The sequence below is a fragment of the Hakea prostrata genome, chromosome 7, assembly GCF_041222555.1.
Source record: "Hakea prostrata isolate BN-2017 chromosome 7, UWA_Hpros_2, whole genome shotgun sequence".
NCBI lineage: Eukaryota > Viridiplantae > Streptophyta > Magnoliopsida > Proteales > Proteaceae > Hakea > Hakea prostrata.
This window is the reverse complement of record NC_142606.1, coordinates 26,187,621-26,203,245: the sequence shown is the minus strand read 5'-3', so window position 1 is coordinate 26,203,245 and position 15,625 is coordinate 26,187,621. Positions and strand designations below refer to the sequence as shown.

Here is a 15,625-nt window from a genome sequence, read left to right as displayed (position 1 = left end):
GAGGACTGGCACGCATATTGGGGTAAACTGTTTACAACTTTTTTTATTCAAAAGAGGATAACGGTTAGGAAGTGGAAGAAGTTTTTTGGAAGTCTGAAGCATGGCCCATTTGATTTTGAGACAACTAGTGGTTCTCAATCACACGACCATAAGGGACAATGTTAGTCCCAAAAAAAACTAAGTGAAATGAATTGGGTTCTGGAATGGACCAGACTAAATAAGATTGGGCTAAAGTTAGTGCCAGCTCAGGACAAAAATGTTACTTGTCCAAGCAGTCTAAAACCGATAGTTATAGTAGTTATGCCTAGTTACGCATTTGAGTTTTGAATTTCTTATCTTCAAGAATGAGGGAGATTTTGAGGGTTGTTTTAGGACCTGTTTGGTTACATAAATATGGAGATCTCAAATCTATGGAGTCATAATTTATAAAATTAAATGTTTGATCGATGTAATTTTTGTGAATGTGCAAATGTATAGCTTTTTTGAAATCTCTGGATTTCACCCCTTACCTATAAATTTACAGATTCATGTTTTTAGTGTAAAAAGGTGAATCTCTAGATTTCATGAATCTAGAGATTTTTACAAGCAAACGGGTATAATTCTCAGATTCATGAATCCAAATATTTGAAATCTCTGGATTCATGTAACCAAACAGGCCCTTAAATAATTTTGGGAGGTAGTTATTTCCTTCATCTAAATATAATAGTGTAAACTCATTTGTAAACTCCACTCATCAATCAAATGATTTTTTTAAATCTTACTATAGTTTAGGTTTTGTTCCTCTTCTAGATAGCCTTGGCATGGCAATGCTATAGGTTTGCTAAAAATAATTTCATGAGTTTGAGTTGCCTTCTCATAAAAGGCATCAAAGTTCTCTATACACCAAGGTAGATGCAAGGTGTGAATTATTGGTGAAGTTTGCCATTTCGCTCCTTGGCGAAACTAGTTTGCCATTTCGCTTCGCTCCTTGGCGAAACTAGCAAAAAACAATGAATTCCACCAATTATTTGCCCGAAAGTCTCAACATTTCGACCTCTTCCCAAATCCCAATGATTTGTTCCGACCAACACAAAGTCACAATCTCAAAATGAAATTTTCAATTCACATGAACTTTTTAAAACACTACTTCCTGAGTGGAATTATGCAAGAGAAGTGATGGGACAATTGGTCCCACATACATTTAAAGCTTTGTACTTATGTTTACTAATAAAACTTTTTTAAAAACTACAAAAGGTGGTGAGAGTTTTCCTTTAATTAATCCTTCACTCCTTTCTTGTCAAGTCTAAGCATTGATCAGAACTTCTCTTCATGAGAGCAAGTCCAAGCATAAGATCAAATCAAAGCTTCTTTTCGTGAAAGCGAGTCCAAGCATATTAGAGCTTCTTTTCTTTCTCATTATTTTTTACGAATCTCTTGCTTTATTGCTCTCTCTCGTTCCCTCATCTATTTAAATATTTGCTTCAAAGAGAAGATGAGAAAAGTTTAGAAAAGAGAATCACCGAGAGAGAAATTGGGGTTTTGCCACAAATTTCACAAGAAATGATGGCAAAGAGTCTATCGCCGACATGATGTAGAATCGTGGTTCGAGCGAAAGTTTCATTCATCTTCTTCATTTCATCTCTGCAACTATGAAATATTGAGTAATATCGTTTTTCGGGTGGATTTTCGATTTGCTACTCACCGAGCTAGCGAAATATTGCAATGTTTTGGTGATATTTCGTCGAAATGTTTTTCTTTGGGTAATAGAACTCATAACAGCCTAATAGTTTGAAATTCCCTTGGGTCAGTTCCAGACCTAGCACACTAATGCAAAATCAAGAAAAAATTGGACAAACAATTACATATTATAACATAAAAAAGAATAAAACCCATTGCCTCATCATCAATAAGAGAAAATAGTCATTATCCCACCATAAGCGTTCAGTGATGGGCATAGAACCTCTGTGTATGGTAAACCTATTAAGATAAAAAGATCCTAATCCAGTAGTTATTTTATTTGAAAAACTCTAAAGCATCGGTCCAAAAGAGAACGTATCTGGATCATGGGGGACCAAATTGGACCACAAAGATCACCCAATCATATATTTGCTTTACAGTGTCCTTTACATGTCAGTCTGTTCCGTGAAACATCACATATCACATGGTCTCTGACGGTTAAGTATTCTTGAAGCTGCAGCCATATCCTTGTCCCGTATTTCATATTTGTAATTGTAATTCGTAATTTGTGAAGCTCTTATATTCTATGCCTAAGGATATCAAGCGATATCGTCTCAGTAATGTAGTGTAGTCTAATGTGGTACGGTCTGATACAGTAGAGAAAACAAATACCTGAAACCGAGATCTTATTGTATCCTGTCGTTTTGTATCTACAAACGATATGGTATGTTAGTGGCATAAATGATACAAATTAGTATAAATTATATGAAAATGGTACATATGATTTCTGAGGTACAATTTCAGTATACACCGGGGTAAGCAACAGCTGGTGGACAACAGTGTTGTAGCCCTAAGGGTCAAGACATTGAAATAGTCCTCAGCAAAAATTGTTGGGTAAGACTCTATAAAAAAACTGTTCTGTCAAACTCTTGCTTGTGCTGAAGAGTATCAAATTGCACCCTCGTCTATTGCAAAAGTAGAGATCCTAAACTACAGCATGCATTTACAGTTTTGCACTACAACATTGAAATGAGCAACGGCTACAAAAAGCAGTGTAAGGCAATCTTCTGGTTTTGTCTCCTTTTGCTCTTTTTATTGCCTTCACTTCTTTTAGATTTTCCCCTCTTTTCTTGCTTTTATGTGAAGAGCACCCATTTCAAAAGAAAAAACCAATTACTGTTCTTAAAGCAAGAAAAAGTTCAGAAAAGCTCTGCCACAGAGAAATGGATACATAGCAATAAAGAAAGCAAAAGGCTAGCATTGTGGGAATCTTTCTCGTTTTCCAGTGTATATCTGATCCCACAGCACTCTCTCTCTCTCTCTCTCTCTCTCTCTCTCTCTTTACCTGTCTCTTTCATTTGCAGGCTCTATGTGCGTGTGTGACTTCTTGAGATTGGTCATGGATTTGGGCTGAGCTATTGTCTCTTTATGGGATTTTCAAGTGGAGATGGATTTGTATGGCTATTTTCTGTTTCTTCCCCTTCCTTCAGTCTTTAAATTGCTGGATTTTTTTAATCCACTCTCGTTTTGTTGAGCTTTTAGGATCAACAAGAAGTACGAGTTCCTTTGAGGCCTGAGATTGAAGAGATAGGGGTTCAAGAAACTTTAAGCATGGAGAGCGGTAATGGCTTAGAACTAGATCTAGAGTTCAAGCCAATAGAGCACCCAGTAGAGCCACTTGATGAGGATAGGCCAGTCAAATGCCCAACTCCTGGCTCTTCAGTGACAGATGTAAGGAAATTCAATCTGTTGTTAATCTGTTAGGTTCCTTTTGGCGTTCTGGTTCCTCTTTTCTTCTCCAGTGCCTGCTTCAGTTTCTCTTACCTCCATTGTTACAAAGCTCTGCTTTTGTTTTCTATGGACTAAATGAAACTGAACCTCATATTAAACCATCTTATGTTTCTTTTTTTTTCTTTTTTCTTTGATGGGTTTCCTCTGTTCTCTCTTTTCATGTAGAGTAGCTTCAACACATCACGTGTACTTTTCTTTTCTTTTCCTTTTTTTTTTTTTTTTTGGTTGGTTGGTTGGTTGTTGTTGTTCAAGGTGTATATAGATAATGTACTTTTAACTACAAAGCCAAGTTTGAGATAAGAATTCAATTAGTACAGCTTCTAATGCCCTTTGAGTCCTTGACCTGCATCTCAAACTATGAAATCCCAAATTTAGTATCTTCTGGGCAAGTTCTATAGATAATGAATCAGTTTGGAGTATTATAATTTGATCTACTGGTTAGTTTCACATGAAGGAAAATCTCATCAACTCTATGCGGAAAACATGTTTAATCTGTACCCTGTGAACCCTACTTCCCCTCTTCCCATGAAAATATTATTGATTCTTTAATTTATCCAAAGGATTTCTATGTTCTCTTCCCACACTAGATCTCTCAGAGAATCAATATTCTAACATGTCACATATGGGCTTCTTTTTGTGTCTGAAAAGGATGTACAAATGCAGGACGAACGGTTCACCGAAAGCTTGAGAAAGAGAGGAGAACTATCACCGGATATGAATGACGATGCAATGGTGGTGGTGGCCGATGAACCTCCAGCCCGAGCAGTACGTAAGAGGCATCATACTCTCACTCGCAACCATTCTGTGCCGCCACTACTCAAGAGGGCTCCTCTTCCTCCTCTACCAACTCAAAATGGTACAATCTTCAAAATGATTCGGCAATGCAATGAGTATGAAACCATTCAAGATATGCAATATTAGATGAATACAACTTTTGCAGTTCCCTATGTTCCTGCCAGTATTCAATATCCCCTAGTTACTCATAGCTTCCTTAAGTATAGACAAATGCCAGAACTCAATAGTTTCAATCGCTAGTAGGAATGACTCAGACATGTCTGAGGGGATCCGGAACACCATGATATAGCTCAATGTGAAAGTATCTGATTATTCAATACTTTGTGTTTCGTAATCAAACATGAAAGTTGATCAAGATTCTTCTGCTCTTATGAGTACCTATCCATCCACTGTTCTCACAAATGCTGTGTTGAGACAATTTTCTTATGCAATTTTATTTTAGCAATTTTTGTTGGGAAGCTGTTTTGATATTGTGACCTCAAGTTATAATTGTGGTCCGACCATTGCACGTTAATTCCTAAAACACTGAAATATTATAATACATGGTATGAATACAAGGCTTCGAGGCACGGGTGTAAGTTTAATATAAAACTAATATTTGGTACGGTACAATACTAAATAAATTTACCTTGTACCATTACCATATCAGATACCATATATATCATATTACCTACCATTATTCGATAAAAAATAATTTTAATATTCAATATGACATCGAGTATGGTTCATTTATACTATTTTGTCCATACATATTATTTATCAAACGATATAGCTGCACATATCGATACTGACTATGTTTGTTCGATATGACACAACACAAATATAATCAACAAGAATTCAATTTTACTAAATAATGTTTTGGTAAATGAGTTTAGTAAATGACACACTTACTAAGTTGATGCCCTGAAAGCTTCACGCCTACAAGGATTGAATCCTGGTCGACTTAAAAGCTGTTACAGATCAGAATCCACAAGGATCCCAATCAGCTGCCAGGTGACCAATGGGTCCACGAAGGTCGGTTTGTTCGGGCAAACAACCATCATTTCTGAAGGATAATGTTTTTAAGTGAGATGCCATGTGCAATTATGCATTTGGGCGGGAAATGAAGGGATTCACATCTTCTGTAATTCCCTTCTCTATAATTCCCTGCAATTCTCATCTAAGATTGTGCCATGTGGCATTAAATAATCCGACGGTCATCCAATTTAAACTAAATCTAATTTTTATTTAAACCTACCCATATTTTCCTCTCCCCTCTTTCGGAAATTTTGAAAAACCCTAAATCAAAAGTAGGTTAATCGTCAATCAGTGTTGGGTGCTATAACGTCTACCCAACAGAGTTTGAAGCTTTACAATAAGGTTCTCCCAATATTTTGGCGCTTTATACTGGAACCATCGTGACGGAATATGGGAAGAAAAAAGAGAGTTAACAATTGACATTTGAACGTTTCAAGCGTATCAATGCATCATTTTACCGATGCGATAATAAGCTCCATACATAAGCCTTAAACGAACATTTGGAATCTGATGCTAAGTTTGGCTTTATTGTCATGGATGGAAAGGGGACCCTTTTTGGGACTCTTAAGTGGAAACACCGGGAGGTGCTTCGCAAATTCACAGTTGATCTTCCAAAGAAACATGGTTAGAGGAGGGCAATCTGCACTTCGATTTGCTCATCTTCGGGAAGAAAGAAAAGAGAGAAAAATATGAGTGGGTTTAAATAAAAATTAAATTTAGTTTAAATTTTAAATTGGGTGACCATCAGATTATGTAATGCCACATGGCACGATCATAGATGGGAATTGTAGGGAATTGTAGAGAAGGAAATTACAGAGGATGTGAATCCGAAATGAAGGGTGATTATAGAGATCAAATTGCACATTCTGAGATAATAGTTTGTGTAAATTAAAATCTTAAAAGGATGAGCAATAGATCGTTTACATTAGTGATCTAGACTGCAATGGATCTAGACACAGGTTGTGTCTCTTTGCATTCCCTTTCCCTTGATTTGTCTGGCGTACTTTTTAGATTATTTTCACGCTTCCAAATCGACGAACCACAATGATGGAGGTTCATGATTAGTTTCTCTCTTTGGAGAATTCGTAGAGCAAAGGAGAGTATATATATATATATATATATATTTCAGTAATCTATTTGGTATTCCATCCCTCTATTTATAATGTTTTTCCCTCAACCCTAATTCCTTAATTAGAGTTTTACTTAGACTTAACTAAGTGAGGGAAAGCAATATCAGAGTCTTGCTTAGACTCAACTAAATATAGAGGTAGTCATCTTGGACTACAAACCGCATTGTTGCCACCTATGGCACAAATTGTAGTGGGACCCCCCACTACGATTAATATCTCCCACTAGCCACAAGGTGGTGGAGTTATCTAAATGCTCTCATCAACTTTAATCCTTTCAATGCGAAACTGAAACGTGCGACTTAGGAGATGTATCTAGGGTAGGAGTGCTATATCAAGTCTCCATCTAACCAACATAGCACACCACTCAAAATTATCTCATTATACCCTAAGCAATTCAATTATACATAGTTCCACACTTTCGATCCCTCATAGCGAGCAATGTGAACTATCTTCATATGATGTACTCATGATTTGTCAAATGACAAGTCACCCGGGCAATGAGTCACATCACTGTTGGGTATAGAATGAAAAGTTTTCCCATAGCCCTCATGCCATTTGGATTATCCCCAACTGCTTTTCCAGTCTTGTCTTGCGAGACCACATCATCCCTAATCCTAAGGAACAAGCTAAAGTAGCATCATTGGGTGTCCTCTTTGTGGCATTGGCTAAGGTGAAGGGTACAAGTAGGATCAACAAAATGTGATCCTGATGGCTCACACAATGATGAAGTTGGGATCCATTCAATCACTTTCATCATCGATCGACTTCAGCACATGCAACAAACATGCATGTTATGGCGTAACTCCCCCTGATATGGGTATGTCACAAAAGAAAAATAACATCATACGAATCTTGGTTTAGTCGCTACCTAAAGCGCCTAACCTGATTCTTTTATAACTAATTGTCAAACAACCAATTGTAAAATATTCACATTCGGCTTCAACTCAGGTAACATGGAAATATGGTGTCTCCATGTTCGACCAATGAGGGTCTCATCTTAGTCCTTACTAAAGCGCCCCTCATTAGTTTGAAAGCCCCCTAAAGCCTTACAAAACCATAGGCTCATCTTGCTCACTATCCACAAGCGCCAAGGCGAATTACTAGTATGAGTGGGTTAATTCAATACCTAGTGACACCTTTATAAAAATAAACATGTACATAGAATATCACTTTGAATATATTTAATATAAGTGTCCAATTAAGAAGATACATATCTCATCCTCTTCAATCCCAAGTTCCTTATATGAATAGGAAAAATATTTCTAGCAATGAGCTTTATCAAGAGTTTTAGCCAACTCATTGTTAGTGGAAGATATAAATTAGGACTACTTCATCTTTGTGCAACCATATCGTGAATGTAGTAATATCAAACATGTTTAGCCATCCTATAGAATTTTGGGATGTCAAGTTAGCGTTGCTATGCCATGTATTAAGTCAAATGACATCATAAATCGATGTTCAATAGCAACTTACTCTGACTCTACCAAAGAGGGGGCATTGTGGTTAAGTCAAATGACATCATAAATCGATGTTCAATAGCAACTTACTCGGACTCTACCAAAGAGGGGGGCATTGTGGGTTTGTTTCTTGCCACATCAAAAGCAATAACCCTATTTCTCAAAAGTAAATCCTAAAGTGGACTTACACCATCTCTTTTACTGTCAAAAATACTTTATCCTCTCAATCTCAAATGTGAACCATTGTAGACGAGCCTGAGGTCTATAGCCCTATTAAGATATCTGAGGATTCTATTTATTGCTCATCAATTACCTAATCTTGGAATGCTTTGTAATAAATAAATATCCCAATTGTATAGCATATTCCTGCATGTGTGCATATCATCACGTGCATCAGACTGCATATTGCATTGGGTACCTTGGACATATAGTTTCTTTCTCTCTTCATTAATCTTAGAGCATTGGTCTAGGTTTAAAACACATGCCTTGTCCATTGGAGTGCCTGTGGGTTTCAAGTTGCTCATATGGAATCACTTAAAGAATTTTTCTTATTAAGTTTGGTAAGACCTATATACCAAGGAATTTTCTAATGCATTCCCTCACCAACTTCAGGCACAACACAAAGTTGGCCCCACCCATGTCCTTTATCTTAAGAAAATATAGGACGACCACTTCTTAGTGAAGACAAAATCTCCAATATATAGGATATTGTCAACATAATTGGTAAAGAAATATTCATTTACTTAATAAAGGTAATAGAATGATTAAACTTCATGCATCACCACCTAGACGATTGCTTAAGGTCAAAGAATAAATGAATGAGACAACATGCTTTGCGCTTTTATTCCTTGACCACAAAACTCATTAGTCGAGCCATAAAGGACTCATCATCTAGTTCTCCACTGAGGAAAAAATTATGAATGTCCAACTAGTAGATTTTCAGGTCCAATTTTGTGACAAGCATGAAACAAAATGAGATTATTTTCAACACAAGGGAGAATGTCTCTCATCTTTGTAGCCTACACCACAGTTTGTCCCATCTCTTTAGGGATACTCATATGCCACTAGGCATGCACTAGAAGACGAACCTCATCTTCCATAAATGTTTATGTTAGGAAACGCCATGTCAGCATTGTCACATTAGCCTCCATTAGTTTTGATGATAACAAACATGAATTACTAATGGTTGTACTGAGTTGCATTTATCTAGTTCAATATAAGAGCAAGTGGACCAAATCCAACTCAATGCCAAATGCCTAAGCCAAAGTCAAGGCCAAGACCAAGCCAAGATGGACATGAAGTCTAAGTCAAGATGAGCACGAAGAATGGAGTACAAGAGACTCAAAGAACATCAATGATCATCAACTCAAGCTCAAGCAAGAAGACTTAGCAAATTAGGACTTAAGTCACTTCATGTACATTCATATGTAATTGCACTCAATTATACACATATCATATCATTAGACTGACCTAGGACATGTTAGGAGAGTGTATGAGACTTAGGGTTGGTTAGAAATACCAAAAACCCAATCAAGTCCATGTATGCACCTAAATGTTCATTTTGTGCCTCAAACGGACATCCGTTTGATCCAGATAGTCGTTTGTCTAGTCACAGAAGGTCAGACGGATCAAACGTTTGATCAGACAGACATCCTTCTGAGATGGACTTCCATCTGTTCAGACGGATATCCTTTTGGTCAAAAATCTGCAACGGTTAAATTTTTTAAACGGCTATATTTTCAAACAGATGTCCGTCTGGACTGAAATCTAGACTAAAATATGTTCATTTTCTATCCCTTGGGGGTTGGGCTAAGGCACTTAATGGCCATTTATATAAGCCCAATTCACCCCATTTGAGACCTTTAACCTCACATTTGATCAACCACTCCCTAAGTAATCTCAAGCTCTCAAGTCACAAGAAAGCAATTGTGTTTGCTTCTCATCCTCATTCAACCTTGAAGAACATACCAAGGTATTAAGTAGGCTTGTGGAAGTCAAGCTTGAGGTGATTGAAGGCGTTGGTGGTGCATTCATTTTACAATTGAGCATACAATTCTCATTGCATCACACTCACACAAGAGGTAAAGTGTCACACCTCTTGTTAGGTAACATAATTTTCTTGTAATTGTTCAACTCTAGTCCAGGTAGATTAGAATTGGTTTTGGGTGCTCTTGCCCGTGAACAAAGATTGAAGAGGGCACTCTTGCCCTAGGATAAACAAATATTATAAAGGATGCTCTTGCCCCATAACAAAGATTGAAAAGGGTTTGATCTCTACCCATTGTATTGAAAGAGAATCACTAGTGGAAATCTCTTTTGAGACCAAGAGAGGAGTGGACGTAGACTTGTAAAGTTGAACCACTATAAATTCTTGTGTTGTGGTTGTTTGTTATTGTTTAATTTCATTTGGATTTTCAATTTATCTTGAAATTGCAATCAAACCAAAAAATTGGGACAATCCACTAGTTGCAACCGATTCACCCCCCTCTAGGTGGCACCAATAGTTTATCTCATTTCCTTAGCTTAAAGAGAGCACTTCACATAATGAAGCGAGCTCTTTCTCATCTCATAAAACACGGCTAATAACATTCTTTTCAACCTCAAAATGATGAAATATGAATGTGTTCTCATGTGTTCTACGTACAAAGGGATCTTGAGTATTTGGTTGTATGCTCACACTTGGTAGTGCACTCCCACTAGACTGATGATCAATCTCATATTCTCTAACATTTACAAGATGGGTTTTAATTCCCCACCCTCGCCTAGAGCAGATTATACTTTTTCAATCTCTTTCTCATAAATTCAAGATCTATGCAAGTGTCTTTTATGCTAGGAAACTAGTCTCTAGAAAATGAACATTTTAGGATTTTGCCTATGATGGCACATTATTATGGATGCCGGTTGCAGTCACAAAAAAAGTCCCCTCAAGAAGATATTGAGACGTTGACTTACATCATTACCATCCTAAACATATCTAGAAGTGAAAACTTTCTCTATTCCCTGCTACAATATTATTATTTGTTACAGGGAAGAAAAATATTTCAAATTTCCTTCTCATTAATTGTCTGCAATGTCCATAAAAATAAGCTCAAGGGTTTGAGATACCTTTCTTAAAAGATTCCAACAAGCCTTACAAGCTAAATAAAGCACATATATCAATTGATTCACCTTAGTGAGTGGGTCAAGAAGACCTTCTCTAGCTAGCCTGACAATTTTGTCACGATTCATGTGTTTTAATTCATCATGCTCAAAGAATATACAAGATCACAATAAACATGGATCACAAAAGATGAAGTAGAAGCAGTTAGATTAAAGAAAACCCGACTTGATGAAACCATTCTAAATTCACAATGTCCAAATAAACTGCCATTGGAACATATTTCCAAAACAACTATCAAATATTAAAGATTTTAACAAAGACAAAAGTGTGCTAAAACTAAAACTAGATTACATCGAATTTCTGATGCTTTTAGCAAGTCATGGAGAAATAATGTACACTCAGTGTGCAAATCAAGCTTGGAGTACCACCCCACTGTACTACTTCATCCATACTAATTCCCATGTAGATAGTTTGTGTGAAATCCAGCCCAAACCCTAGCCTGGACACCCTATCTGTTTTGGATGAAATAGAGTTTGTTTGATGTTTGACCTTGAGGTTGGACCTTGAATACAATTTTGTTATCTTTGGAAGGTCCAAGGAAGTTAGGTCAGACCTCTCCCTTATTGTAGATCTGAAGATCTGAAGTAAAGGAAGAAGTCATTATGGGCCATCTCAGTTGAAGACATGGTGTTTGACCCAAAACCCATGGAGACTAATGATGGAGTTCCCTATTTGGAACCTTATCTTGTTTTGGAGATGAACTGCACCTTGATGTTTAAGAGCTTGGTTGATGGACTTGAAACCTATTTGGACATGGTTTGATGCTAGGTGAGTCATATGTTGTGTTAGGAGAAGCCCATTTGAATTGAAAGAGGTTTGGGCCTTGAAGTCCCTGTTTTTGGGCTTGCTGACAGCCTTGGTCGATTGGCTGGTCAACTGGGCCAGTCGACCAACAGTGACAACAAGATTTCCTAAGATCCTCTGATTAGGGTTTTGATGCTCTATTTAATAGGACTTCGTGTCTCTTAGCTTCTTTTGTTTTTAAAACCACTAGAGAATGTGGAGAACCTCTCTCAAAGCCTCTCTTGGTTTTGTGGAAGATCCCCAAGCATTCTACCAAGTTTCTATTTTGGTTTCTCTCATTCAAGGTTGGTATTCTACCTCTTTCTTCTCTAATCTCTTCTCTCTATTGTTCTATCTTATTGTTTTGATTGTCAGGAATGTATTACACTACTGTAATTGCTTATTCTCTGATCTCCTTTAACTTAGAGTAAAACCCCATTCACTCTATGTATTCATTGAAGCCATATGGTGAATCTCCTTGATTTTGATTGATTTTGATTGAGTTTTGATAGCATTATCTAATCCTACTATAGTTTTTCATTCAAATATGCATTAGACTTGTTTCTTATCAATTTTCCATACCTGATCTACTTTCTTGTACCTCTTTGAATGAATCCCCATTCATTCTAGCTATTCTAGCCTTTCTATGTTGATCCATGGTTTTAGCCTAATAGGGGTTTTGTTAGAATTCTATTATATTGGCCTTATTAGATGTTTTAACCTTCAAAGATAGTCTTAGTATGTTTTTGTGGAGTTCCCCTTTGAATTTCGGAGTAATCGGACTTCAAACGAAGAAGTTATGACCAATTTAATGTTTGTTGTTGCATATTGTTCACCTGGTCGACTGGTTGGTCGATTGGGCCAAGCTGCCAACCAATCGACCAAGTGAGTCCGCAACTCCATTTTTGCTCTATTTCGACTCCTATGTCTTGGATTTACTTCTTATGGTCAATACATGTTTTCTCAAGCTTATTTAGGTGATTTTGGATTTGTTCTCTGATATCTCAATTGAAGGTTTTATATTCAGAATTTGAGGTGAGTACTCCAACTGACAATATGCCTATTTACATGCCTTTTGTGATATGACATGAATGCATGATCTAGCTACTATTGTTTTGTTTTCTTTACATCATGATACTTCTATAATTATAGTAGCATGTTTATAATGTGATTTACATATTGGAATTGACTATGGATTTATGTGAGTATGATTTGGGCTATGATGTGATGTGTATGGAATCATGCTATGTTGTGAATGTCTAGGTTGTAGTTGTGGAATGGGGAATGCCCCTTTGGCGTTTCTGTCTTTGGACATCAGTGGAGGTGGTAAGGGAAGCCTTCCTATGGTGCCCCTTGACTCTTTCCTTGACTACTGGTTGACATACCTAGGGCATTTCTAGAAGTGTTTGGCTAGGAAACCTTTGTCATATCTGACCCCATCGGAAGGGGAATTGAGACCTAGTGACATGTGGCAGCAATGGGGAGAAATGGGCGCTCAAGATAGGTAACCAACCCGTGAGAGGACATGGATCACATTGTGGGGGCCATTCATTGGTAGGGTTGCATGTAGTGGACTTGGGCTCGTGGGTGCTCGAGATTGAGGGAAGCATGAGAGGACACGAGAGCTTCCCGCTTACTATGTGTGGATGACCAATAGAGTTAAGAGTCTACGTAGCCAGGAAGGAGACGGTGACTCTAGTGGGAAAGGTACCGGAAAGGATCTCGAGAGGCAAGGAATGGATGTATCTAACCCTAAGTAGATGTGACTCAGTAGATGACTTGCATTGGGCTAAGATTATCCTTGTACCCGCATTTTCAAAAATCTAAGATTGAGAAGCAAGTCGCCTCCATGCTCAACAGTGGGATAAATTCGGTAGAGTATGAGCCCTTACTCATAAAATATGCTCACTTTAGTCTATCCCCTGGCTTCACCAGGGCCCCGATTGCCGATACATTTGTCCATGACATTGTTCGCCACCATGGTGTTCTCGGCTCCATAATCAGTGACAGAGACCCATTGTTCTTAAGCAACTTATGACGAGAGTTACATCGCCTAAATGGCACTACATTAGCCCTCAACACCGCCTACCATCAGCAGACTGTTGGCCAGCCAGAGGTCTTGAACAGGACGCTTGAGATGTATCTCCGCTGTTTTGTTGTAGAAGCTCCCATATGATGGGCGAAATATTTGAGTTGGGTTGAGTATTGGTATAATATTGCTCATGATTCCACCACCAAGATGACCCCCTTCAAGGCACTTTTATGGCCGTGATCCTCCCACTATTGCTTGCTATCTTCCACATTCGTTGACAAACGCTCTGGTGGATGAAGAATTGCAGACTCGAGATCAACTCTAATGCTGATTTAAAGGCTAATTTGCTCTAAGCTCAGGCATGCATGAAAGCCCAGGTAGATACTAACCGGGTAAATAAGGAGTTTGCTATTGGGGATTGGGTATATGTTAAACTTCGTCCCTACCGCCAGACCACTGTTGCCCACCATCTTCACACCAAACTTGGCAAATGATTCTTTGGGCCCTTTCAAATCACTGAGAAAATCGGAAAGGTCGCTTATCATTTACTTCTTTCCCCCGAGTCCCAAATTCACCTTGTTTTTCATGTTTCCCTCCTAAAACCTGGTGTGGGCTCAACTTCACCACCTGTTCTTCCCCCCCCCCCCCCCAAACCGAACTTCTTCCAGCTGCCATCTTGCAGATTCGTCATGTCATGCATTCTGGGGTTGAGGTTCACCAGGTCTTGGTGCAATGGGCCAGAATTCCCTTGAAGGAGGCCACTTGGGTTAATTTGGACGATTTTTAGGCTCAGTTTCACCAATTTGACGTTGAGGACAAGGTTATTTTCCAAGGGGATGGGAATGTTACAGATCAACATCCATAGGGATCCCAATCAGCTGCCAGCTGACCAATGGGTCCACGAAGGTCAGTTCATCTAGGCAAACAATGATCATTTCTAAAGGATTGTGTTCTTAAGTGAGATGCCATGTGCATTATACATTTGGGTGGGAAATCAAGGGCGGTTACAGAGATCATATCACACATTTTGAGATAATAGTTTGTTACAGAATTTGTTAGCTCATTAGCCTATAAATGTAATGACCACAGGAATAGAAAGCATCGTAGAAGTTAAACCGTCAAACCCTTCTATTCTTCTCTTCTCCGATCCTCCTCTGCTATCTCAATTAATTGTTAAGCTGTAACAAAAGCTCTATAAGGACAAGAACACTACTCAATCCTCTTTCAACACGTGTAGAATTGAAACATGCAATGGGGGAGTTACTCACTTGAAATAAACAATTTTTTTTTTTTTGGTAAGAAGTTGAGAAATCTTCATTCATGAACTCAAAAGGAAATAAAGACACACACCAAGGGAAAAAAAGAAATACAAAAGACAAATGCATCAAACACAAGGTTCAGTCTGAACCAAGGAGTGAAAATTGACCAAACGTCGAGGCTAAGGGATGGGTCGAGCCCGTAACAATCACAACAACAAATAAGCACAAGAGATACAACATATAGATCTTCCATCACAAACGCCCAAAGATATGCCACAAAGGCGGAGACAGACATGCCACAAGGACGGAGATACAACACTCCACAAAGGCGGAGATACAACACTCCACAAAGGCGGAGAGACAACATGCTACAAAGGCGGAGAGACAACACGCCACAAGGGTGGAAACAAAAGCCACAACGGTGAAAAAACACAAGCAGCGACCAACAACAGAGGAGAAGCTTGCAGCAACAAAGCTTCTAGATCCACGGGAGGCACTTCTAGCTTTGGCGTAAAACCTTCAGATTTGTGGGATGTACGTCCGCA

General features: G+C 38.2%; 1 protein-coding gene across 3 annotated transcripts; it reads left to right on the top strand.

The window, feature by feature from the left end:
- The first annotated feature begins 2,788 nt into the window (after nt 1–2,788).
- Nucleotides 2,789–5,061, top strand: LOC149010826 (uncharacterized). 3 transcript variants are annotated; one of them, XM_089163106.1, is made up of 4 exons: nt 2,789–2,918; nt 3,021–3,111; nt 3,199–3,387; nt 4,096–5,059. In XM_089163106.1, exons 2-4 carry the CDS (start codon nt 3,085–3,087, stop codon nt 4,366–4,368), a joined length of 489 nt encoding a protein of 162 aa, XP_089019232.1. In that variant the 5' UTR covers nt 2,789–2,918; nt 3,021–3,084; the 3' UTR covers nt 4,369–5,059. The 3 variants fall into 3 exon arrangements, with proteins under 3 accessions (XP_089019232.1, XP_089019233.1, XP_089019231.1); XM_089163107.1 differs by lacking the exon at nt 2,789–2,918 and having other exon boundaries at nt 2,984–3,111; nt 4,111–5,061; XM_089163105.1 differs by lacking the exon at nt 2,789–2,918 and having other exon boundaries at nt 2,984–3,111.
- Nucleotides 5,062–15,625: the final 10,564 nt, after the last annotated feature.

Bases quoted from the DNA above. Each gene is read 5' to 3' on its own strand.
- LOC149010826 (XM_089163106.1), top strand. From the start codon at position 3,085: ATGGGATTTTCAAGTGGAGATGGATTT. The intron at 3,112-3,198 runs GTATGGCTATTT...TTGAGCTTTTAG, and splicing joins TTTCAAGTGGAGATGGATTT to GATCAACAAGAAGTACGAGT. The intron at 3,388-4,095 runs GTAAGGAAATTC...GTGTCTGAAAAG, and splicing joins CTGGCTCTTCAGTGACAGAT to GATGTACAAATGCAGGACGA.